Below are 26880 nucleotides of genomic sequence, written 5' to 3'. Positions count from 1 at the left end.
ATGCAGTGCTGATGGAAGAGCATATACAAAGAGAGAAATGACAAGGCGGGGACGAAGCGAAATTGGAAATGAAATGAACAGGCCGAGAGACTAAGAGGCTTGATTCAAAGGGAGAAATCCTAGAATATGTTTAGAGGTGGGGAGAAAGAAACGAAGATAATGTTACTCAGAGAAACTATATAGTCTGATTACTCCAGAGAGAGAGAGATAAAAAGGAAGCAGTGGAGGTGTAAAAGGTACATCTAGAGAATGGGTTAAATGTGACTGTTTAAGCAAACCAGTGACCAGAGTGCCTGGACCCTGCTTCAGATTCTGTCTCCCTTGCTCTCTGCCCCTCCCCCGCTCATGCTCCCTTCTCTCTGTCAAAAATAAACATTAAAAAAATAAAATGAAATAGAGTAGGCCCACCAGGAGCATATGTCTTAGGTCTGAGTGTAGTGAGCTTGAGGAAGGGGAATGAGGAGGGCTTTCAGGGAGGAAGAAGGTGGCTAAATAGCTTTCCAGCAGTTACGTGCTCTCCTCTCTTAATGTTGTGAGCAGCCCTGTCACTTGGACGTGCTTCTCTGTGTTTCGTCAGTGGGAAAACTGAGCGGGCGGGGGTGGGGGTTAAGCCAGGTGCCCAAGAAACATGGCCTGGACTTGCTCTGCTACTACCACAGGCCACCCAGTTCCACGCAGGAGTTGGGGTGGGGCGTAGGAGGGGAACACGGTGTATATACGTGGAGGCCAAGCCATAGAATTGTCCCTGCGACGTGGCCCCAACTGTCACCTGAGCTAAGGGAACAAGGGAATGAGTTTGAGAGATGTTAAAAAAAATTATATATCAAATAAAATTGTAAAATAAAGAAAAATTTGTTTATTATGCAACCTTCATAATGCCACCGCTGTTTGAATTTGGGAATATTTGTTTATGATGTAGAACTCTTAGATGCCTGAGGAAGGAAGTACATTAAGACATTCAAAGCACTCAGTGCCTGAACATCAGAGTAACTACTCAGTAAATGTCACCAATTGCCTTTATTATTTTTAGATGAAAACCGGTACAGAGAAATGTAATTGTATGAAAAATATGAACTTTAATTTATATGGTTTTTGGTAAATGTCACTATATTATTTACAGTGCTCTGAGCAATGGTTGCAAATGCTAGTTCTGGGGCGCCTGGGTGGCTCAGTCAGTTACACGTCCAACTTCGGCTCAGGTCATGATCTCACGGTTCATGAGATAGGGCCCCGCGTCGTGCTCTGTGTTGTCAGTGCTGAGCCTGCTTCAGATCCTCTGCCCCCTCTCTCTCTGCCTCACCATTCTTCTTGATGAATAGTCCTTTTGTAAAGGTCAAAAAATGATTTGATTCTGATTTGGTATTGTATCAAACCTACATGTTAATTTGGCAAAACCTGATGCCATTGAGATATTTAGTTCTTTTATCCAAGAATATTTCTCTCTGTTTATGTAAGTCTTTTATATTCTCAGTGCAGCATTGTTTTCTTCCTTTTCATATACGTCCCTTGGATTTTGTTGATTTTTAACATCTTGTTGCAGTTGCAAATGGCATCCTTTTACCATTAATGTTTTCTTTCTTTTTAAAACAAAATTGTTTCTTTTTTTTAAAATCCTTTTACCATTAATGTTTTCCTTTTTTTTTTTTTTTTTTTTTTTAATGTTTATTTTGGAGAGAGACAGAGTGCGAGCGGGGGAGGTGCAGAGACAGAGAGGGAGACACAGAATCCGAACCAGGCTCTGAGCTGTCAGGGGCTCAAACTCCAGGACCATGAGATCATGACCTGAGCCGAAGTCGGACGCTTAACTGACTGACTGAGCCACCCAGGTGCCCCTCCATTAACGTTTTCTGACTTTTCTGCTATAATGTAAAAATACTACCAAGTTCTGTGTTTTTGTATCTGTTCTTTATTAACTTGAATCGATGTGCAGTTGTCCTTTTTGGCATTTCAAGGTATCCAATGATATTATTAGCAAATGTGGACAGTTTTGTGTCATCTTTTCCTATGTTTCTACTTCTTTATTGTGTTTCTTTTTTTTTTAATTTTTACTTATCTCTAGGAGAGAGAGAGAGAGAGAGAGAGTGTGAGCAGGGGAGGGTCAGAGAGAGAGGGAGACACAGACTCTGAAATAGGCTCCAGGCTCTGAGCCGGCAGTCAGCACAGAGCCCGACGCACGGCTCGAACCCATGAACCGCGAGATCATGACCTAAGCGAAAGTCGGACGCTTAACCGACTAAGCCACCCAGGTGCCCCTTCTTTATTGTGTTTCTGAGCAGTGATTTGAAAGCAATATTAAATAATCATGGAGGGAGGAGGATGTGTGAAATAAGTCATGGGCAGCATATTTAGAATGACTCCCTCACTGCATTGAACGGCACAAATACAAATACGTACATGATTAGTTGCATGGAAAGATGCCAGCCTGACAGGGACATGCAAGTGTTTATAGCAGTCGCTTCTGAGTGGCAGAATCTGGTAGAATATCTACATTTTGCTTATCCGTATTTTCTAAGCATTCCCTGAGGATCATGTGTTATTTAGGTAGTGTAAAAGATAATGGCAATTTTAATGCTTTTATTGTGACACTTTTAGGGGGATTATATTGCTTGTGAGTTGAAATAGCTATCCTTTATCTGCTAAGGATATTTTTTTTAAGTTTATTTTTTGAGAGAGAAGGAGAGAACGTGCAGGGGAGGGGCAGAGAGAGGGAGAGAGAATCTCAAGCAGGCTCCGCCCTGTCAGTGCAGAGCCTGACTCACGAACGGTGAGATCATGACCTGAGCTGAAATCAAGAGTCAGACAACTGACTATGCCACCCAGGCGCCCCTGCTAAGGACATTGTCTATCTTATTTTTAAGTGTTTCTCTTTTTAATTTCGAACTGGGTGTTAGAACTGAATTTTGTCAAATGTCTTTTTGGTGGTTGTGAGATGATCGTACGAGTTTTTGCTTTTCTTTTTGTAACTGAGATCTAGCTTCTGCACAGTGAAATGCACGGATCTTAGGTGTTCAGTTCAACGCGCTTTGACAATTGTGTATACCCGTGTAACCGCCACCCCAACCAAGAAATGGAACATTTCCACCACCCCAGAAAGTTCTAGGGGAAGTTCTGTGGGAAACTGTTGATTTGTGTGGCTGAGCCTTTACCACCAGCTTTGTGCACGATCTCGATTTCCCTGCTCTGGCCCTGTTTCACATCTTGACAGCCTGGAGCCACATGTGAGGCCCCAGAAGGCTGTCCCCTGTCAAGCAGTTTGTTTCACCCTTCATCAAACACTCTGGTGGCAGGAGGGAGCCGCTCCTCTACTGGGCACTTGGCCACGGGATGGGGGAGATCAAGATAGTGATCAGGTCTGAGAAAGCGGCTGTGGCCACATTGCTTCTGTGCACCCGTCCCTTTAAGGGTAAGATAGGGAGGGGCATGGAAAGCAGGTGTACACGGTGGGTGCGGGATCCCCCACACTGCCCCAAGCATGGGATGCCGTCTATAGGCCCACGTGTTGTGTGCTCATTCCTTGAGAAAGTCAGGTGCCACCTTTTGGAACATTCTGTCCTGGAGTACTTCTCACCTTTGGCTGGGTTGCTAGTTTGCACTACTGCCTTGTCCTTTAAGGGGCTTGCTACCCTTAGGATATTCAAGGTCACGACCTTCAGTGACCTTGAACTCAAGGTCACTGTCTAGTACCCAGCACCAGTGTGGTTGCATTCCCCCCCCGCCCCGCCTCTGCTGCCATCGTTTGTGTAGTGTGTTATTTATTTGGCTTATCATATTGCAGTAAACTGGGGAGAATACAGACATACGTGTTTCTGTTCATTTCTGTCAGCTTAATGTTGACATGTTAGATGTGTTTTCAGTGGCACGAAGTACAGGAAATAAGCCTAATGTTAGTGTGATGCTTTTGGTCCTCAGTACACTGAGGTAAGTAATCTGAAGAAACCTGATTTGGCATTCCCTGAATCAAAAGGCCAGGGACTCAATGTCTTGTGTCTGAATGTGATCTAGACTCTTCTATAGGGTTTTTTTTTTTTTTTTAAGGGGAACTTTTCTTGAGAAAAGCATACGATCCCTCCTGGTTTATGTTTCTTTGACACGAGCCACGTGAGCACATCGGGCCCGGGCTATTTCTGGAGGTGCGCGTGTTTGGACACATGCAAGCGTGGGTGCCTGAAGCCACTGTGGTTCCTTGCTTGGGCAGAGCCTAGAGAAAAGAGGGTGTAGAGTAGGTCATCAAAGCACGCGAGGGGCTGTGTCCCAGACTCCAGCCAGAGAGCAGAGCAAAGCACCCAACACCAAGGGCAGCAGGCTTCCTCCTGGGGCTTTCTCTGCAGACATCAAACCGGGGACTTGCTCGCTCTCCCTGCTGGGTGCCTACCGCACTCTGATCAGTTTAGGCTGCTATTTCCAGGAGCTGTCACACTTGGATTTTTTTTCTTCTTTTAAACCCCAAGCTATTTTAAATCTGCATCCAAGTGCGAGCAGCTAAAGTTGAACTGCTCTCAGGACGTAGTCTGCGCCAGTTAGGCTACAGATGGTGACTGCCAGGGTGCACCCGGGAGCCCAGGAGGTCACCCTCCCCACCGCCCCTTGTCCCTCACGCCGCCTCCCCGAATTTGTGACCAGGGCTGCGAGGCCAAACCCTGGAGGGGACACCCCCCCACCCCCACCCCCCATCCCTCCGGTCGTCCTGGGTTTTATCCCCCGAGCTGTTTGGCCTGCAATCTGAGGAGACAACTGCCTTTTCATGTTTTATACATTTTATTCATACATTTCTCCAACTTTGAAATGACAAAAGCCCAGTTCTATGGTTTCCCGTTACACAGCATCCTACAAGTATGTATATTCTACAAAGAATACTATGGAGTTTCTCTTCCTCCCCTGTTACACAAGAGATAACCGATTAGGGTTCCATCGACTTGTACTGTCACTGGCAGCGCACCAGCGTTCGGCTTGTTCTGGCGACAGGGCAGAGGGATCAGGGCGGGAGGGTGTGTGCTAAGGCATGTAAATAGATACACACAGAGAGAAAGAAAAGTGGGACATTTACAAAGAATCCGAACCTTTCCGAGCCCCTCCCCTCCTGGGTGTTGAAGGACCCCTCCTGCACGAATGCTCTTGCTCGCTAAGGCCTCGCTGTACCCTGCAAATACTTACAACTGGAAATGGTGAAATATACAACAACTGTTAACATCGCTCTCTTTTTATCACCGAGACAATACTTCAAAACCTTTTATAAAAAGGCAGTTATACAGACAGAAAAAAGAACACGTTGGCGAAACTTGATGCAAAACAACCCCAGAACTGAGTTGGAAAGGGCGACACATCCGCACTGTAATCGAACACAACACGATGCTATGGCCTCAGCACGTGAGGGCTGCATGGCCTTCTCAGTCATCCCCCCCCCCCCCCCCCCCCCCCCGCCGCCAGCTGCCGCCCCCACCTCCTACCCTGCTGCCCGGACGTCATTCCAGGACACAGCTGAGACTGGAAGTCGGTTCCCCCAATTCTTAGTCTCTTCAAAATGAGAAAAACAAAGGCGGGGCCACTCACTGTGGAGGAACGCCTATGTCTGCTCCCAGGCACAACTCCTTCTGAGAGGTTGCACTCCCTCTGGGTCCCGAGACGGCGAACCCCAGGCGCCTCTCGGTGAGAGCGCCGGCAGCCAACTTCAACTTCTGAGTTTCTGAGCATGCGGAGGTATGGAGTTGTGCTTGGGGCCAGAAATGAGGTCTCCTGTGTGGTGACAAACGTCTCTTTCCGTTTTCTTTTGCTCAGTCCGTTTGCACAGGTTCAAGAGAATTGATGGAGGGTCAGGTGAGAGGTGGTGGGCACTCTGGGGTTTTTTTATGCCTTGCAAGAGCTAAGACTTGGAGGGGCCTGTGCTAGAGATGATGGCATGGCCCCCCCACCCTCCTCTCCCTGTGGGCTGGGTCTGCCCACCTTCTGCGACTCAAGAGTGGCAGAGAAAGGAGTAGGTAAAAGGGATGTGGACAGGTGAACATACCCTTTGTGGCCCTTTCTTCCACTTCCCGGATGTGGGCCGCAGCTGGACCTCACTCAGCTGGAAGACCAGAGACTTCCAATAGCTCCAAGTTTAAGGCGAACTGATAAGTGAACACGGGACAAGCCAACGGAGCATCAAGCCTTATGGGCACAGTCCTTTAACTGAAGACATCAAATAGAGAGGAAAGCCTTACTTCTAAAGGGGTGAGAAAAGGAAATGTTCTACCAAATGAGATGATTCACAATTAAAGCTGGTAGCCCTCCTGCGCGCTGCCTCAAAGAAGCAAAATGTCTAAGAGGAGAATCAATTAGAAGCGCAGAACAAGAGAAAGGCGCTTGGGGACCTTGAGCCTATGACAGGCTGTAGTCAGCCTTAGCATCATAAGCCCTTGTAGAGGATGGAATTAGGAAGTGGCGTTCAGTTCTGGAAAAGCAAACTCCTTCCCCGCCTCTCAACACACACACGCACACACACATGCGTACACACACAGGCACGTTTGATGGCATGAAGCGAGGAGGAGGAGGATGAGGAGGAAGAGGAAGAGGAAGAGTAGGAGGCGGCGGAGCGGTGAGGCAGCAAGGGGCTTGCTGACTGCAAGGTGCCTTCCCTTTCCAAAGGGACTGTGTGGGAGGCATCATAATTAAGAACTTATTAATGAGAAAATCTTCTTGCTAGCTTTAGCAGAGTGGTCTCTTTACCCCAAGAGACCTGAAACGAAGAAAAGGACATCACATCGGTGGGAGACAAGAGACTTTGATTTGGGCGGTCCTGTCCTTAAGGGGGCAGTGTCCACTCTGGGCTCTCCCCTGTCCCATTCCCCTGAGGGTGGCTCAACTGACTAATAAAGGAATGAACTTGAAGTCTCACTGAATGGGTAACTACGAGTGATTTGAAAACAAAAACTCCCCGCCCCCAGCAGTAATGAGATCAAAGCGTTCCCAAGATCATGGTAGTGTCGGGTCCAGGCCCAAGTGGCTGGCCCTGGAGGTGTGAGATTGAGCTGGACGTGGGACAGAGGGGCCCGCAACATCTTTAGATGACCCGCCACCAACAGGATGGGCCCAGAAGATACCTTCTGAATGCAAACAGCAGGAAGTAGGTCACCCGTTTCTTTTCTCTCCGAGCAGATATTTTAAACCATCTCATCTGACAGGAGATACATTTAATTGCATTTTAAAAAGCTACCAAATTATCTCGGCACTGGGAAACACTGGGAAACAAAGGAATTGAGTGACATCTTCCTTTTTAGGGTTAAAATTGTACAGGCTGTACGTGCAGTAACTACCACGTTATTAAAAAATCAGGACGCTTCTCTTTAACAAATAATTCCCCATGTTAAAAACGCACCCCCCCCTATTTTTTGCTGTGGGGGGGTGGGGCTGGGTGGGGGAGAGAACCCTCCGGAATATGGCTCAGTTGACCAGTGAGAAGATTTAATAATTCTAATTATTTGCTCTGGCTTTTAAAAAGAAAAAAAAAAAAAAACGATTTTGCTGATGGAATGGAAGCAGCGAAGAAACTTTTTAGTAATTTTCTCTGTGCAGTGGATGATTGTAATGTAGCAGCGGCAGTTTTGTACAGAAATTACTGAGTTTAAGTATTTTCTGGCAGGTCATAAAGATATAACTTTAGAGAATGACCTGTATTAGTGGAATGAACAGAGGATCTCTCTGAGAAGTTCAGCCAGAACGAGTTCTGGGAGCGGGAACTTTGCTATCCACACAGTGGCGAGAACGGCGCCCGTCTGTGTGCCTCTCGATTCTGGGGCCACAGACGTCTAGACTGGCATTGCTTTGCCCTTCTTCTGCTTGATCCACCTCTCTCAACGTGGCTTAAGATTGGCATCATCAGCATCTCTGGAGATTTGGCCTCAAAGGGTCAGAGGGGGTGTGGGCATTTCTGACCGAGGGAGGGGCTTCGCGTCCCCATGTGTTAGTTGTATTCTTCTTTGTGCTTCACTGGAAAAGAGGTAGAGCGGGCGCTTTCACACCGAGAAGAGCCCGGATTGTGGTCAGTACCATCACGGGAATGAATGACTGTCTGGCCTTCGCATCGGTTAGATTGAAATCAATCCTGACACGGCTCTACACAGCTCTTGGGGTTTCCCTTCTCCATCCAGGGTGTTTCTGGTTTGGCGGTTTGGTCGCCCTGACGCGGGGCCTCAACAGAAGCAGTTCACGCAACACTTATAAGTTGCAAACTCATCGGGTCACTGACAAAGGACAACATCAGAGAGAAAAAAAAATCATTGTTTAATAAGAGTCGGTGGGAGGGGAGGGTGACACCTTAAAAGGAGATGACAAACGCCTCCTCTGTGTGGTCCTTCAAGAGAGGCCGTTCAGCTCACAGCACGGCCTGCACGTCCCGCCAAGGCACAAAGCGATGAGGCCATCTAACCAAGAAGCAAACGGGATGGTACTTTATCAAGGATCGAAGGTTAACAGAACCACTTCACACCCTGACCCTCTAAGGAAGAATCTTCTGCTGACCTCTGGCCAAGAGTCAAAAGACCCGAGCCTGAATGTCCTGCACTGGAAGAGTGTGACCGCATGGAAGGGTGATGAGATGGCTCATGTTTGTAAAGCAACAAGGGAAGAGGATTCTCCTGTGCCAAGGGAGATAGCAAGAGGAAGGAGAGACCACAGCCAGCCTCCGGCACGTGGGTGGCCCTTGGGCGCGTTGCGCTCTGGGAGCCAGACGTGGTCCGAGCTGTGCTCTGGCGGAGTATTTTGTCATCCTGCCTACGGACAGTCACTCCCGGGCCTTCAGTGGTTCAATGAGCATCTAGCGAATTATAAAATCTAAAAGATCATCGGCTTGTAAACCTCAACAAATCTGTAATGAAATGAAGGACCCAAAGGCATTTAATTATTGAACACATAAAAGGAAGTATATTTAAAAAAAAATTGGTCAAACTGTCCTGTTAGTTATCATTTTAAAGGAATTTACAGGGCTGTTATAGATTATTCTTTTGGAATAATTCAGTTTATAGCAAATGCCTAAACTGGTTTCTTCATTGCACAGTATATTCTCTTAAAATGGGTGCTTTAAAACAATTACATACATATTAAAAATCCTCATTTCTCTGCTTAATTAAAATGTTAATACTCTCAGACAACACAGATCTGAAATGGTGAAACCAGCAATTCCCCCTCCCACCTTACAACAAATTAAATTGAGACAAAATTACAAACACATTTCACTACATGATTATTATTAATAAAAATCAGTTTTTTTTTTTTTTATAAAGTTGCCCGAAATGCAAGGGATGTGCATAGGTTTACAACTTAGTCATAATAGCATTTTATTCTTACTCCCCTGGGTGTGCCCCGTGAACGGAATGTACTTTGCTGTAGATTACAGATAGTTTTGTCCAACACAGACACACCGACAGCATAAACGCTCGCGACTGTCCACATGCATTAAGAGTCAAGACCCAACTTCAAATCTCTAAAAGGTTTACAGGGTGCTTCAAAGAGACAGTATCACATTATCTGGATGTTACATAAAGGACTTAAAAAGAAAAAAGCTATTCTAAAAAAAAAAAAAAAAGAAAAAAGGCCTTTAAAAATTTATGACTGTTTTGTAATCACTAAGACTGATTATTTCAAATAAATAAAGGAAAGAAAGATATTCCAATCCATAAAATCAGACTCTAAAAAGAATGTAGTGTTCCACCCCCAGTCAAGGTAACAGAATCATTGTTTATTATTAAAATAGATTATAGAAAGCAGCATCTATTTTGTGCAGTTTTTAGGGGCCTTGGAAATAAAAAGCTATGATTTCCAAAAATATAACATTCCAAAGGATTGAATAATACATACATTTAAAGATACATTTTATTAAAGTTTAGGAGAACTGATTAAAAAAGATACTGTCTCTTTAAATGAGTGTGTAATTGTTTTCTCCTCCTATCTATTCGGACATGACAATAATTATAAATGGAGGTCACACTACAACTAGGTAGTCTCTAGGGACCATGACCTGCTGACACACGGCCGGTAACAAAGAGGCTTTTCCATGAATGAGGTGGCTCCCGGGGTCACGGCAGGCCTCTCGGGAGAGGCCTAATAGACCCAGGAGACCGGGACCCACTGTGGGGCCGTGCACACGAGCTCCACGGCTTCCTCCAGGTGTCTGATTGTCTCATCAATTTCATTGTTGATAATTGTGAGATCGAAGTAGTGTGCGTATGTTCTCTGTAAGATGTCAGACTCCTTCTGCAGACGCTGAAGAGATTCGTCCTAAAGGGCGGGGGGGGGGGGGACGGGGGGCGTGGGAGGAGGGAAAAAGCAAAGAGAAGGGAGAAGTCAGCTGGAGTCTTTCTCTCTCCACGTTCCCCTTACTCTCAGTGTCCCAAGCAGTTGAGGCTGGACCTCGATGTGCTGCATCTGGGCACGAGGCCAAGTCCGCTTCGTGACAGAGGAGGCGGTGGGCCCCGAGACGGCAAGGTCACAGGGGACTGCTCACCACGCCACAGGAGCTCCACGCCAAACCGGGGGACCAGAGAAACCACACTCTTGGGCAAACACAACGCCCCGCTGGCCCGGCTGCCTCCATCTGCCCCAGAGGGAGCCAGTCTCCCGACCAAGCGGGCAGTGAGGGCTCTGGAGGTGAGGCCGGGGCCCTGCACCCCCCTATCCTCCGCGCGCACTTGCACCCGGCCGCAGGGCCCAGCTGCATCTGCACCAAGAAGCCACTGCCTCTGGCCGACAAATCAAGTTGTATTTTCCCCTCCTCTCCTTAGAAGTCCAGCACGTTCCAGGAATTCAATTACATATAATGGCCCTCACTCAATAGCAGTGGATGCCAGAGGCAAAAGGTTTTTGGATGTTGCAAATAATGGATGAAATAAGGCCATTTCCCAGATACAACAGCAACTGGCATCTGATGAGTCTCCTCAAACTGCTCTACTCTGGAAATGGCCAAACAGATGTCACTGGTCAGAAGGACTCGTACCTCTCAGGGAAAAAAACTCCAGGGGGCTTTGCTGCAGGAAAGGACTTTCCCTCAACTCCTAGAGCAGATTTTGAGAGCCCTTGTCAGGGTCAGCCCACAGGAGGCGGCAATGGAGGGTCCCTAGTTTGTCGCACGAGTCCTACTTCAGCCTCAGGATCTCTTAAAGGCCACCAGAGAGTCTGCCTCTGGATCCTCACAGGGCGGACACTGTCAGGCCGAACTTTCAACGGACAAATTCAAATTTGAAGCCAGAGAACTCTGTCAACTTAACCCCGCCTCTCCCCCAACACGAGGTAAGGAAGGAAGGTACTGGGCCGAATCTTCCGTATGTGGAGACAGAGTTAATACCTGAGTTAACATCGTTCCCCCTGACTGGAGTATAAACTTGCCTTGTGTGCCCTGTCATCGCTGTGCCCAGCAGTTGGCACTGTGCCCTGCACACAGCACGCGCTTACTGAAGGCCATGGAAGGAAAACACCTGGCTAATACTGCCCATTATGGGGTTTGATGAGTGTTAAATCTATAATCAAGAGTGAAAGCTACTCTGCTAGGAAATGGAGGCCCATGGCGATGGACACAGACCTCCAGAAACACTGCAGGATGTGGGAGCCATGGTGCCCAGAGCTGGCTTAGCACCCTTCCTCTTCTCTGAGGCCCATCCATTATTTTGAGAGACTCTTCCTGATGAGGCCCAGTCTGTGGATGTGAGTCTCTGGGAAGGGGATCGAAAGTGGTCTCACTGGATCCCATCGTGGCACCACGGTGCAGGTGCACAGTTACCAGGCGAGCCGGGGAGCCCATCTTTTCTCTCGGGATTGTCGGATGTGGTTTGTTGTCTTCCACTGGGGTTTCAAAGCAGGGAATGGTGTGCTTGGACGTGCAGGGTTCACTACTACAGTGTAAAGACCTCAGTTCCTCACCACCTTCTAAGGTCCTATCAACACACTTTCCGCTTGCCCTTAAAGCAGAGTATTTTCACTGGGGCTGTACTCTACGACGAACAACGCAGAAGCCCCATTTTAGAAAACACTCATTCAGCCAAAGATGGCAGTACATCCTGCCAGCCTGGGAAGAGATCACATCTACCACGTCACTCTCCGGACTAGGGGACTCCTGGAGACCACGGCAGAGTTTAGGATTTGCTCAAAAAGCTGGGCCGATGAAAACATTCAAGAAAACATATGGCTGATGGCATCCATTTTTAAATGTAGCTCTCTTTACAGAAAAAGAAAGCTTCCTCCTAAGGACCTTATAGGCTGAAGCTATATTTGCCTGCTTCTTCCTCTACAACACCTGTCTGTGGGCTTGCCTTCCGCATGAGTGGGGTTAACTCCGTGAAAACAAAATGCCTCTATTCTACCAGCAGAAGCCAGGATTTATGGGAAGGAAAGGTCTACGTTCTACGTCTAGGAAAGGAAACAAGGCTGTATTTCATCACCTCCTAGCTGGTACTTACGGGCAATTTTCTGCACCATTTTGGCAGCTATGGAAAATTAGTAAAAGGGCAGAAAAACAGGCAAAAACAAAAAACAAAGATGACAATGCAAGAAAAATACATGGCAACCAAAGGATAAGTGCTAAGCACAACGCGGGGGTTTCACACAGGCTGGGGTGTTAACGGAGATGGGAAAGGCGGATTTACAAAGGGATACGCCATTTGCAAACGAGGGGACAAACACTAATGACCGGAAGTATGAGTAACACAGATACGTAAAGATTTAGCCTTCCTCAGAGGCATGCAATGTGAACACTTCCAAGCCTTGACTATAGCGTTCTGGGCTCAGGTGGGTTTAGGCCGGTGGTTAACTGAATAGAGCCAAGAACCCTCTGGTGGTATCTCGACCCAGCAGAAGCAATGGAGGCCTTCGTGCACGAGACTCTTAAGAGCGACCCTGCAGCAGATCAGCACGGATGCACTTACCAGACACTCCGTGACCACCCTCTGATCCGCCCAGCCACAGAAGGCCTCTGGGCCGGCCCGATACTACAGGGTGACAGCAACTCTCAAAAGCACCATCTCTGCGGCAGCTGCTGGCCGCATTTAGCCTGACAGGAGACAGAGCTCATGTCCAGGTTTGGTGTCTCCAGGGACCTGCACGGGCTCCACTCCAGAGGCTGCCTAAGGGCCCTGGGGCAGCTGGGCCAGGGTCACGAGTTGCTTACGGCACTCTTCTGGCAAAGCAATCACCGGTATAGAGCTGGGCCTGCGCGGCGTGCCACTGTCTTAGCAAGGTGACCTTCGAGGCTGGAGGGGGGCCGGCGGTGGCCTGGCAAGCCTCCGGGCCTTCATTTCCTTGTCCTACTGCCGTGGGGCTTTGGTTTTGCACACACAACACACACGGATCCTAACAGCGGGCAAAAACGGAGCGACCCTTACCTCATTTAAACCCGGAGTGATAGTCGGTGCAGCAATAAAAACAACAAAAGGAGCGAACTCTGCAGTCCTCAGGACCTTCAGTGCCTGTGTACAAAGCAAAAACTGGGACTTAGAAATCACGAGTGCAGCATTCAACAGAGTCTGGAAGAAATCACACAATGGAAAAAGCCCTTGATTCAAAGTTTTGGCAGGGGATTATTCAATTCGCCAGCTTTATAAGTGACTTCTGTTACTCCTTTTCTTCCAAAGGATGGAGCACAGCCATCAGCAAATAAAAGGTGACAAACCGGATGTTTTTGAGAACAAATCTAATGAATCACTAGGACTGACTTTTCTTCAGCTACGTCACCAACTGGTTATGTTGGTTAAGATTCATTTAAACCTAGCTACTAGTTGTAGCCTGACTTTGTAGTTGATGGGAAATGTGTTTTGGGGTAGGCCTGGCGCAGCGGGCTGGCTCCGCCTCTGAGCTACAGCCCACTTCACCGCGTTTCAATCTTCGAACTGCTAACAAGGCTAGTGAGTCCCCACCACTGTCACTGTGATGCCGTGTTCATGCTTATGGGGCCTTCTGAGTTGCCCTGATGCAAGCACCCCACGGGGCTCACAGGGAAGGGAGACCTTGTCCGGGGCTGGAGTCCAGAGCCACTAAATGAGCTCCGTAGCTGTGGGTAACTGGTAGACCCGCAGGAAAATGCCGCGCTAGAGGGAGAGGGGCCCCTGAGGCTGGTGCAGTTCCCTTCAGAGGCATAAAACGTGTTGAACGGTGCAAGCCACCAGTTTGTGCAGACGCACTGCCAAGCTGGCATCCCACGCTCTAGGAGTCGTTTCTGATAAGGGATTCCTCATCAGCTCCTCCCCGGTGGGAACGTGACCCTGCTATGGGCTGTGGACTCCCCTGCATGGGACAAAACTCCAGTATATGCGGGCACACAGTTCACAAGTGAATTGATTTGTACACACCATGGCGAAGAGCATCTTGCTGTCCTTCATCTGAGCATTTAACATGCGTGCTCCACTAACCGCATATTTGGTTTTCTAGATGGTCTTTTGGTCGTTTGCTTTGCTGTGTTCCTACTCTGTCCTCTTTTGCCTGGTTTGCTTGTAGTAGCATTGAGACCGGTCACTCTGCCTCTGTACTAAAAGCCTTCCGGCAAGGCAAATCCCTTCATATTGCTCCTCTATGCTAAACCCCTTCCACAGCTCCGTCTCGGCCTTGCGGTAAAACTTACACTCGTTAGCATGAATGCCGGATCCGTCTGTCCTGAGCTGGCCTGTGCTTATCTCAGTCTCTCTCTGCTGCTTCCCCCTCCGCCAACTGGCCTTGCGGAACCACTTCCGGTTTCAGAAAGGGCCACACTCTCTCTGCCTGGACGCTCCGTCCCCATTCTCCCTTTGGTGTGGCCGAGTGATCCATGAACACCTGGCACCGGTGTTCTTTTGTCGGCAAAGTCCTCTGTGAGCTCTGAGCCAGGCCGGGTGCCCCTCCCGTGGGACCCAGGATGCCGTGTATCAAGTTCCCAGATACTGGAGGGTGAGCTTGTGGGCAGTGGGGGGTGTCTTGTTCAGTCATCTGCCTCATGCCCTGTATGGCAGCCGGCATAGATGGGCTTTATGATACAATGAAAATGGAAAAGCAGCACAGAGAATTGGCAGAAAACGTTTGACCAGTGGGCACTGTGCTTGGTGGCCGAAGGAAACCTCCTGGCCTCTGACTATGTGGGCCTGTGAGAGACCAATGGGGATCATATAGGTTTAGTGCAAGGTTCAGTTTCACTGGGACTGGGTTTCTGAATCCCAGCTACACAGGATCTCCTTGTGGGTGAAGGGGGCCTGGCACATGGTTTCTGCTGCCATGTCAAAGTGCTTCAATTGTGGACGTCACGTTCCCTTTGGGAGAAAGGTCTTCGGGCCTGCCTACACTCACTTTTGACAGAGGTAATTGGCAAGTTCTCTGCCAACGCTTTTGTGATTGGAGACTTTCGTAAGGAATAGACATCACGGAAAAGTCCATATATAGCTCAACTGAGCTTAACAGGGATCTTCCTTTGGAAATCTCCTTTCTGTGACTATAATTTTGGGCCTCTTTTTCTGCCCTTCCTGGACTCATAAATCAGGAGGCTACAGGGCCAGCTGAGACAGAAGGTTTCCTCGTCCACCCCCAGCCAGCTTCTGGGCAACTGAGATGGGACGACATCCCAGTCTACGGTTCCTACCCCTGCTTCTGTCCCCGAAGCGACTCCACACGCCAGGTGGAGACTCGATGCCGAATGACACCCCAGGCGTGAAACGGCCTTTTCTCTGCTCAGCGACCCCAGCCGGATGGCCACCCAATTCTCTAAATATTTTAAGTCCTGGCCTGCAATTGTTTTTGGAACACCAGAAAACCTACTCCTGGGCAACCATTAGCTCCCCGCAGATCGCCCTTCTCTGGGGGCACGCACGCCCTTTGCCTTTATCCATCCAGACATGAAAGTCATTCCGCACTTACTGCCCGCTGCTCTCGTGTCTACGAATCACGTTCTATTCCGTTAGCAGCTAATTCCAAGGAAAGAACTGGCATGCTTCTAGCAGATGAGTACGTGATCTACAACATTCCCCTTTCTGTCCTGCTCGCCAGAAGTTCAGAGCCAAACTGCATGCTGATCACAGTAAACTACAGTGGCCTTTTTATGGCTTTGGTTTTCGATTTTGATACTAGGTTACTTTCTTTTCTTCTGTCATTAAATTTTCAAAAATGAAAAGACCCCCTCAAATCCTGAGATTTTCTTGCCCAGTAGCCCTCATGTCTTCAGCAAGGTCACTGCACATTTCCTCAGTTGTCCCCCAACAGCTCTACTTATGGGGCTCAAGCGCATGCCTTTTTTGGGGTGTGTGTGTGTGTGTGTGTGTGCGTGCGCGCGCGCGTGCATGCAATCTCTGCTTGCCTGGGGTTTAGGGTCACTTCAGGGACAGTAATTAGAATGGCTTCACGAGGATTCCCTCCCCTCAGGCTGTTAACAGGGGACTTCAAGAGGTCTCTAAAACCCTCTTCCTTTCTAACTGAAGACGAGACACAAGTTTGTCAGTATTTATGGGCAAATATTTCTTTCTGAATCCTGGAGATGTGGGGGAGTCTAGAAAGGTCACTGAGCTAAAGCAACATTAGGCTTAACATTTAAAGTTAAGTCTTGAGTTCTCTTCTGTGGAGACACAAACTAATTTTATGGCTCCGATATGGCTGACAGTTGATCCCAGGTTACCACCCATAAGGAGTGAAAATGGATTTAACCAAGTATCTAAGATGCAGGTATCTTTAAGTAGTATCTGCTTTGCAAACTTAAAAAGTATATAAGGGCAAGTGTCTGAGTCATTCTGTACAAAAATATAAGGGTTTAAGGAAGAGCACTATGACCCCAGAGATAATCTTTCACAAAACGGCCCCTAGTTCAGAACCTGGCTCTTGTTTTGAAGTACAGATTCTTAACAAGACCATGGCTACCCCTTGCTGACAACCTTCCCTCTATGGGCAAAAGCCAAGTAACAAAGAGTCTCCTACCATTAACTTTTTGATGCAGCAAATGGATAAACTGGAATAAAATTAAAATCTAAAACCACCTCAGTAGGTTTTGGTGATATGCTGCTGTTATCACAGTTGCAGCTTTAGGGACATAGATGATCTTCTGGGCCATAGCTTCATTTTTAAAAAAAATTTTTAAAAAATGTTTATTTTGGAGAGAGAGAGAGAGAGAGAGACAGACAGTGTGTGTGTGTGTGTGTGTGTGTGTGTGAGTGAGTGGGTGAGGGGAAGAGGGCGATGGAGATACAGAATCTAAAGCAGGCTCCGAGCTGTCAGCACAGAACCCAATGTGGTGCTTGAGTTCATGAACCATGAGTCACGACCTGAGCCGAAGTGGGAGGGTTAACTGACTGAACCACCCAAATGCCCCTCTATAGCTTCATTTCCATGAAAAAGAAGTTCTATGATTTTTCCTCAGGTTTGACTGCCTTATTGGTTTTTCTAAACATTAAAAAAAAAAAAAAGATTTAAGTCCTATGACTACATGTAAGATAGACCAGCTTCAGGATTCCCAGGGTCCCTTCCTCCAGGATGGAACAGTGGAAGGAGGCAGGGGGCAGTTGTAAAAACAAACAAACAAAAAAACCCGAAGCCCCAACCAACACTGCCCAAAACTCAAACCTCACTCTTGGTTGTAAAACTTCGGTTGAGTTACTCCTTGGTTCTCATCTGCAAACGAGGACATGGATACCTCTGTCTCGGGGTTCCAAGGATTAGGGAAAGAGTACTTGTGCTTGCAGAATACACAGCACTATAGGAACACACCCGTTCTCGTTTTAAAAGAAGCCAGGTTGCTAGTTTGCTTCTAGTGCAGTCTTCTTAACTGCGGCCCTCTAGGTTTGAAGCTGGACCATAACGTCTTCATGTATAATATTAGACATGTGTTCAATTTGGTCTAAGCTGTCTAAAATAAGCTAAGAGAGGGGCGCCTGGGTGGTTCAGTTGGTTAAGTGTCCAACTTTGGCTCAAGTCATGATGTTGCAGTTCGCTTCGGGCTCTGTGCTGAGAGCTCAGAGCCTGGAGCCTGCTTTGGATTCTGTGTCTCCCTTTTCTCTCTCTCTCTCTGTACCTCCTGTGTTCACACTGTCTCTCTCTCTCTCTTGAAAATAAACAGTAAAAAATTTTTGAAAGAAATAAGCTAAGAGAGCACGAAATAAAAGACCCAAACGCAATGAGCTGAATGCCAGTGTTAGGTGGTCTCCCTACGGTCCACAAGTCAGCAGTGGCAGGCGTGAGCCACGTGGCATTTCTGCCACTGGGGAGTTTTTGATGTAAACCGAGGGACTCATTTCATCCTCAACAGCTTCTTATTTGTATTCTTAGCTCTGACACAACGCTTGCAAGACAAGAAGTGCTTCATACAAGCTGGTAGCATCCAGCTGTCTGAGATCTAATAGTGGGGAATCAGGCTGGGCAGGAAAGGACGAGGGGAAAGGCATCTTAAGGCCAGAGCCTGCTGGAGCTGGTCGTCCTGAAGGCAGGGTGCCAGTCTTGCCCAGCCAGGGGAGAGTGGGCCGAAGGCAGGGAAGCCTTAGGGCGGAGCCCTGTGGGTGTGGAGCCCGCGGGCATCCGCGGCTGTGCCGTCGAGCGCACAGTCCACATGGGAGCAGGACCGAGCTCGAGTCCAGGGCGGCGCAGCGTGACCCTGGGTAGCCGAGCTGGGACCAGCATGGTTGACCAGACCCACGAGAGGAGCGGGGCCTGGCCTATCAATCCCCATTCCCAGCCTTGGGGGTGGGTGGCTCTGAGAGACCCTCGTTCTGAGGCAGGGACACAGGAACACACGAGCTCATCCAGCAGTCAGGGGAGCAGGCGAGCGCCCTGCCTGGGGTGCAGGGCACTCCGGTGTCCATGCCACTTGTCCAAATGGCTGCTGTGGATGTCCCAATAGGGACGAGAGTGTCTCCCGCTCAGCAGCATGTGACCCAGCGAGGGCACAGGGAGAGCCAGGCGCTAGGAGGAGAGTGGTGTGGCACAGCAGCCGCTGAGGCAGAAAGCCCTTGAACGTGGACTTAGGTCACGCAGAGGGGGTCTGAGATGCTGTGGAGCCAGAGACATTGCTAGAGACATTACCACCGGCAGAAAACGACATTCAGGTGAAGACCAGTGTGGGACCCAAGGACGGGATGCCGAAGACCACGACCAGGATGGAGACTGCCTCCAGCCACCCCCGCAGCCAGAAGACTTTTGCAACTACTAGTAAGGAGGGAGTTGTAGTTAAGCAGAGATCACAGTGTGTTACCATCACTCACTTCGTTCTCTACAGGTCCAAGCTCACCGTCAAGTCTACCGTATAGTGTTCACTGTGCTGCTGCTTTCCTCCCCAGCCCCTTAACCAGATTCTGAGTTCAAGAACCCCATCAACTTCTGTGAAATGGAAACGGGTGCAGCCACTGGCCACGACGTCATGGTCTTGGGGGCCAAGTAACTGCGCTGTCAGGCCTTGGGTCACACAGACGCTGCTGACCCAGCTGCCGTCCTCCTTCGGGCATGGCTAGGGGACCAAGTCTCATATTGTAGCCCTTAAACAGGGGCGGTCCCTGCCTGGGATAGCCAGGTAAGCCTGGTAAAATGGAGCCTGCCTGAGGGGAGCTGGTCTACCGTGTCGGTAGGTGGTATATGGATTCCTGAATATAAGCGATAGGGATTTGGGGGCACAGATCGACCTTAGAAATGGAGGCCCAGGACTCACACAGGGACCCACAGGCCTCTCCTGTAACCTGCCCCGATGTCTTCAACACCCTTCCTACTGGGCTTGAGGTCCTGCTTATGCTTGCTTTGTCCTCGGAGATGAAAAAATAGCTTGTCAGTGTTTTTGTGTTTTTTTTTTAAAGTAATCTCTACACCCAACATGTGGCTCAAACTCATAGCCAAGAGTTGGATGCTCTGCTGACTGAGCCAGCCGGGTGCCCCCGCCTGTCAGTGTTTTTGATGGAAGGCCTTTCTTGTATGTTTGCTTTTCTGTCTTGCATGTTTGATGTGTGGCTATCTCCTTCTCAAGCTGAATAATTCCCATTGCTTCTAGCTTCGGACTTCTCTACAGATTATCCAGTCACTCCTGTGTCTGGCTCCGAGTCCTTCCAACCTCTCCATATCCCTCCTGGCTCCAGCCTGGGCTTGGGCATCATCTTCAGTAAAGAGACAGTGGAGGCTGAGAGCCACCCTAGGTCTCCCACCTTGCTCCACCTGGCACTCCCTGGGCTCACTCATGCTTGCTTTCCTAAAGCCAGTGCTGCATTTCAGACCCTGACCCAGGCCCCAGGATCAGAGTTCCTTGATGGTGATTAACAGAAGACACCAGGAGAGGTTCTGATGGTCCCGTGTGAGCTGTCCTGAGAGAGAAAAGGTGGCTGTCGTGATAACAAAGTGCCCAAGTCTCATCCTGAGGTCAGATTATTGTAGAATTTCTGGCAGCACAGACCCAATCGGATACTTGCATTGAGCTTCTGAGCATAATGAGTCTCGTAAGAGCATACTATTGCTTCTTAAATATGCGGTAAGTGCACCGAGCTCAATGAACAAACACATTCTAGACTGTCAGCCCGGGATGCCTGCATTACTGATACTCTCCTGTAATTTGTTACGTTGTTATGGGACCCACGCCTTTCTGATGGCGCTTCTGAGTTTAGAACCTGAGCGTAGCATGCAAGCAAGAGGACTGGGGGCGGGGGTGTAGTGGGAAGGGCGTGTGGCCGGGTGTTACCTGAGGCTCCACGTCCAGTATTGCAATCAGGCCTTGCTCATGGATCTTCCGGATGGTCTCCAGTTTTGTCCCATACATCGCATCCTCATGGCTGCCATACTCCAAGTACTCGTTATTAGAGATGTCTTGCATCATTTGGTCATGAGATACAAAGTAATAATTCTTTCCATTTTCTTCATCTTTCTTTGGAGGTCTGGTTGTATCTGCAAAGAAAGTCACATATCAAGAGAGGCTCAAAAGGCTGAGCTCATGAGCTGATGCTCCCAATGGACCTGCCCAAGCCCAGTGGCTTCTTGAAAGCTGTGGATTCTTCAGTGTATGTCTCAGGCCACCTTCCCGCCCTCAATAGCTTTGCAGAACTAAATGCTCTACACCATGTTTATCTCTGCAGCATCCACCCACAGAAGCTGGTTAGTTGTTTGGTCTGGTGAATCTTTCAGTGTTTAGAGGAGATTCACTTCATCCCTTCATGGGTCTCTCTACAGGACAGAGACCCTGAATGACGCTGATTAACACAGCTCACTGTATGCCTTACTACAGTTAGTTCTTAAGCAGAAGGAAAAAGAATTAAAAACATGAAAAACCACCTATTGTTATTTAAGTTTAAATAAACTAAAATTAAAATGTCAGTTCCTCAGTCTCGCTAGCCACATTCGGGTTCAGTAGCCACTAGCCACATGTGGCTAATGGCTACTGTAATGGACAGTACAGATATTGAAAATTGTCACTATCAGAGAAAAGTTCCATTGGAAAGTGCTGGTCTACTTGCAAAACGAGAATGTTATAATACAGCAAAAGGTGTACTACATTGAGAATCCAATGACCTTGGCCAGATGTGGCCATAATAGTAAAGACCTACACCATGAGTTGGCCTATGAGTCAAAGATGGCCTTTTTTTTTTTTAAATTTAAAAAAAAATTTTTTTTTATGTTTGTTTTTGAGAGAGAGAGACAGCATGCACAGGGGAGGGTCAGAGAGAGAGGGAGACACAGAACCTGAAGCAGGCTCCAGGCTCGAACCCATGAACCGCGAGATCATGACCTGAGCCGAAATCGGACGCCTAACCGACTGAGCCACCACCCAGGTGCCCCTAGCCTGCTTTTGTAAATAAAGTTTTATTGGAAAACATCTAGGCCCATTTGTTTACATATTGTCTATGGCTGCTTTTGTGCGATAACGGCAGAGTTGAGTGGTTGTGACAGAGACCATATGGCCATCCACGCCTCAAATATTTACTGTCTAGTCCTTTATAGAAAAGGTTTGCTGACACCTGACCTAAGAGAACATGTACTAAAATGTTGGCCAGTAAGTCCTAGTTCCACGGGAGACTGACAGGACCAGTGTTCTGCAGAACAGTTTAGAAAATGTCTTTCTAGACACGTCATGAACACTGATTTAAATCTTCCTTCCTTCCACTTCTTTTTCCCTTTCTTCTCTCCTTGTTTTCTTTCTTTCCTTCCTCCCTCTTTCCTTCTCCCTCCCTTTCTTTCAGTTTCCTTTTTGGACAAGGACAAACTTTATGGTCCCCTTTGCTGTGTGCATGGGTCCAAACCCACGGGGAACTGCCCCTCTCTCCTGCCCCAACTGGACTATTAGAACTTCCAAGTGCTCATGGATGTCCACATGTAGAGGTTTTAAGGAACTCTTTCTCTAGGCACATAAAAAGTGGAAGAGATGGCATCGTGTGTTGATATGCTGTACTATCCTTAGTCAGCTCAGTAGGTAAACATATGCTACATACAACACATTCAGGGTCAAATATTTGAGAGAGGGACTTCATGACTCACATGACTGAGGCTGGCAATGGTATGCTTCAAAACCAAGATAGTTAACTGGCCATTTAATAACATGGACGTTCAATTGTTATATGACCAAGGAGAAACGAAATGTTAGTTAAGCTTGCTGTACTCCTGATCCAGACATAAGGAGAATTAAAAGAACATTTCAAAGTGTTTTACTAAAAATCCCAGAGGTATCAACTGAAATGGTATTTGATGAATTTCCTTTTTTGTGTAAACCAGACAGGGTTCTAGAAGGAGGCTGTGCTCTTATGAAGCCTCACGGCTCCCCGGGGCATAGAGAAAACCGTGAGTGGTGTCGACCTGGCTTCAGGAAGGCAACGGAAGACCCTTCTGGGTAGCGCCAATCTTCCCATTTTCTCTTTTTGCTCTTATAACTCATTCCCCTTCAGTCCTTCCCACCTTGAACAAAACTCTATCTGCCAGAAAGCTTCTGGGATTCGAACTGTAAACTCTGGAATAACAATGCTACAAACAGTGATAGCAGTAACATGGCTACTCTTTATCCAGTATTTGTTAGTGCTTCCTGATCTCAAATATTCTTTACATTCCTGGAATTACTTCATCTTACAGTTGAGGAGACAGGGAGGGCAAGAAGCTGAGGGTGAGATAGAGAAAATAAAGGGAATAAAAATATTACAGATTTTAAATTCTTTATAAGAACCACCTAATGGTACACTGGCTTTTCAAAAGTGACGAAAGTCAATAACTTAGGTACGTTTCTGGAGAATATTGTTCTATCAAAGAACACTACGCTATCAGATCTATTTTTCCGAAGGAGAATTCATTTGAGTCATGTTTATGCCATACTGCTGGGAAAATCAGGCCACAAACGGAATGGATCAGCCTAATTTTGTTAAAAAACAATAATGAGAAACAAATCACACGCTCCCTACGTTTGCCCTGAGAGAAGCTTGGGGGAGTCTACAATAGAATGTTTACGGCACTACTACTGGGCAAGTGTGGTCTCGGGATTACTGTTAACTCATTTTCTTCTTTGTTCTGCTTTGGATCTTCCAAATTTCCCCTAACGAGTAGTTACAGCTTATGTAATAGAAAAAAAAAAATATGTCAACTCCAGTGTTTAAAAAGTACTAGGAACAGTATACTTAAAAGAGAGTGAGACATAGCTTACGTGGAATAGGGTACGCAAACCGGTCTGGGTGCTTTGTGATGAGAGTGTTTTTTATGTGTCTTCTCCCAACACCGTGTGCACCTAGGTCATTAAAAAAAAAAAAAAAAAAAAAAAAGTGAAATTGACAATTGTTAGTAACATTTGCAAAATGTGTTCAAGTTGAGACTAAGAAAGTTACTTGTACAGTCAAACTTACCTAATAAGACTAGTGTTTTCCTTTTGAATGCTGGCAGTTTTACTACTTCTTCATATGTAACGAGATCTAATTGATCGAACACTACAATGCAAAGATTTAGAAGAAAGGTAAATCTACAGGAGTATTTCATGTACATCAATTATGATTTTACTGGCAGAACTAAAGTTATAGTAAAACCGTGTCTTAAAAAAAATAGGAGTCCAACTTATGGTCTGAGCTTACAAGTAATTTTAGTCCTATAACCTTTTGGGAGAAAATTTCATTTTTAAGCCCATGAAAATGCACTTTAGAACCAGGGGCATCCAAAGATATGCTGAGCACATGCATAAAAGTCCAGTTCTAAGAGATACTGCATATCTTGTCATGCAGTATCCAACAAGTCATACAAATTCATTCAAAACCACATGCTGTTCATATTTTTGCAATTCTAAGAAATCAGCAATACTAAAAAGAAAAAGTCTGCAGACACTGACCAACATGAATATAGCATGAATGCAACTAAAGTTAACCAAGAAAGAGGCCACTAGATTGTTTCTAGGGATGGATGAGAGATGCATGGACAGCTGATCTTTAACTTCATGCTTCTTTCAACAGAGGTGCTGAAGGTAGCATGCTAAGATTCTTTCAAAGTCAAGTTCTGTAACGATGATTTCACAGGCTTTTGAGATGAGCATTTCCCCAGTTTTACTGTAACCCAGCTCTCCATTCAATGGAGAGAGTCTTGGGTATGTTAAGTAGGGGAACATGCTTCCCTGGGCCCCAAACTTTGTCAGTCCACAAATGGTCGGTCAGGATGGACGGGACGGAAAGAATCATGAAGCAGAGTCTGAGCTTGGAAACCTTTGCAAAAGGGGAGGTCTCTAATCATTACAGACTGAGAAGAAACACTTATTTTTTGGAAACCTGCCTCTTAACAGAACTGTTACCAAAACTTTCCCGAGAGGATGACTATTCCTGTTGAAGTTCAAGGTAGTCCGATTCTCACACACATTTGAAAATCCTCACAAAAAAGCTGAAATCATGAGTCTGTGTTTCCTGTAATGCTTTTCTGCATGGTAATCCTGCAGTGTTGTCAGGCACACACTGAAGTTTCTTTTTTAAAGAATACTGAATAAGTTCTAGATTTCAGAGGGGTTGAAATAAATTCAATAAAACTGATGCCATGGTATGATAAAGGGATCTGGGATACTTCAGTCAATCGCTAAGAGAAACTTCTGCTCCATGAAACAATACGGCCAAATACTTTTGGCTCTCAGCTCAGTCCTTAACATCTGTGATCTTCCCAGTAGCAAAGAACCTTAAAATGCAAAATAGGATACTCTGGAATGCAACAGATCAAACAAAGGAACAAAAGTATCATTCCCAAACTACTAAAAAAAAAAGAAAAAAGATAAAAGAAAAAAAGAAATACAATGTGTTAAAATAAGGGTTAGTGCATGTTAATGGGTATCTGTGCATTTGTTTGCTTTTGATACCTTGATTCCGTAAAGGTCAACTCAACGTCTTTAATTCTCTGACAATGGCTAAACACCAAGAAATGCTCCCTGTGTCTAGAATGGCAGCCTCCCCAGATGAAAACAAGCACGAGGTTGTGTGCGTGCTGGAGTTGGTCAGTCATGCTGCAGTGGAGTGTCAGAGTTGCAAAAATAAGAGCAGGAGTGCTTACGGCATTGCTTTTTATACCCGCTGCCCTGGGAGTGAGGTTTCCATCGAGAAAAAGGATACTTAGGAAAGAGGTACATCACCAAGCGGAGAGATTTTAATACAGAAAAATAATCAAGCATCTCACGAAAGAGCAAGATGATGAAGGCACAGGCGTTCTGAATGGCATCTGCATCCCTTTCCTTTCACAGAGCCCTGACTGCAATCCTACCCACTTAAGACTGGTCATTTTTTTTTTTTTTTTAACAAAACACGTAAGAATGAGTTAGATATGAACAATCGACAGCACAAACAAATGAACAGGCATGTTACACGTCAATATCTTAAGCATACGTGAGTAGCATGAAGAGGTTACTCTGGTCTAAATGAAATCACCACATGGTCATAGGATTGAGAAATAATAAAAGAGGATATTTAAAAATAAGACATACAAAGAATATAAGAACACTTAGACTGAACTTTTTGAAAGTTTTATGTCGTTTGTGGATTTAAAAAAAAAAGGACTTAATGAAAGAAACCTTCAAAAACAAAGAGGCATAGTCACTCAACAGGTTACTTACATGCACAGAGGCCATTGGGAGTAAGACAGCATGAAAAATGTACAGGGGTCATTGAAATATGGCTTTTAATATATTAGTAAAATAAAAGTATAATATGCACAAAAGAAACCTTTACCATGCAATATTCTAAACACGAGGCAAATAAATCACATTAAGAAACAAACTGATTTTAATAAAAATTCAACAATATCCTTATATAAAAGCCAGTGGGTTTTCTATACTAGCATATGCATGGAAATCTTGTCTAAGAATAGGTACAAGACATAGTCTTCGGGAAGTGTACGTGTGGAAGCCTTTTGCTCTTTTTGTACCTCCCTGTGCTGTTTGCAGTTTCTCATCACAGATGCCTGTTACTTTTATTAAAAAAAAAAAAAAGTCAACAGGGCAGTGAGATGATGGGCCACTTTTTGTTGTCTTAAGAGTTCTCTGTATCAAAGAGAAAAAAGTCATAGTTTTTAAAAACTATTCAACTACTAATTTGTGGGCCGAGGCACAATTTAAACACACCAATGAATGGTATTATAGGAACCCTCTGGGTTCATGTGTACGTATGTAAATAGAGTATCTCAGGATATTGACATACCATTGCTTAGGGCTCTAATAGTTTAAAAAAAAAAAAAAAACACCTCCATTAATAAAGGCTTTTCCTCCCTTCAAGTTTACATTAGTAACTTGATCTTTAAACTGATTTTGGAAGTCCTAGGGCTGAGGAATCTCAGTGCCTCAAGAGTATGCTATAGCAGCCTGACAATGCTTTTTGCATCAAATTTTTGTGGCTAAAAATCTTTTATGCATTGCAGAAAATGCTATTTGCTGTAAACACTACACACACCATAATCAAATCTATTCCCAAGGCTTCAGAAATACTGTCTGACATAGTTTGCTCCTATTATCCTGAGTTCCTGGTAAGCGACTCAATATTCACGCCC

The 26880-nt window shown here is 46.4% G+C and overlaps 1 protein-coding gene across 4 annotated transcripts in view; it reads right to left on the bottom strand.

The window, feature by feature from the left end:
• Window positions 1–9822: 9822 nt before the first annotated feature.
• The window catches only part of CASK (calcium/calmodulin dependent serine protein kinase), a 363023-nt gene continuing 345965 nt past the window's right edge, over window positions 9823–26880 (bottom strand). For all 4 annotated transcript variants that reach the window (XM_039255996.1, XM_039256003.1, XM_039256010.1 and 1 more), the window contains 5 exons: window positions 23730–23810; window positions 23534–23614; window positions 20600–20802; window positions 13338–13421; window positions 9823–10245 (listed from right to left, as the gene is read on the bottom strand). In XM_039255996.1, the coding sequence (XP_039111927.1) occupies window positions 10069–10245; window positions 13338–13421; window positions 20600–20802; window positions 23534–23614; window positions 23730–23810 (626 nt within the window). In that variant the 3' untranslated portion in view covers window positions 9823–10068. The remainder of the gene's footprint in view (window positions 10246–13337; window positions 13422–20599; window positions 20803–23533; window positions 23615–23729; window positions 23811–26880) is intronic.

The sequence above is a fragment of the Hyaena hyaena genome, unplaced genomic scaffold (genome assembly GCF_003009895.1).
Source record: "Hyaena hyaena isolate Hyena2069 unplaced genomic scaffold, ASM300989v1 scaffold_12, whole genome shotgun sequence".
Classification (NCBI taxonomy): domain Eukaryota; kingdom Metazoa; phylum Chordata; class Mammalia; order Carnivora; family Hyaenidae; genus Hyaena; species Hyaena hyaena.
The sequence above is the reverse complement of the archived record's forward strand: the minus strand, read 5'-3'. Positions and strand labels throughout refer to the sequence as shown.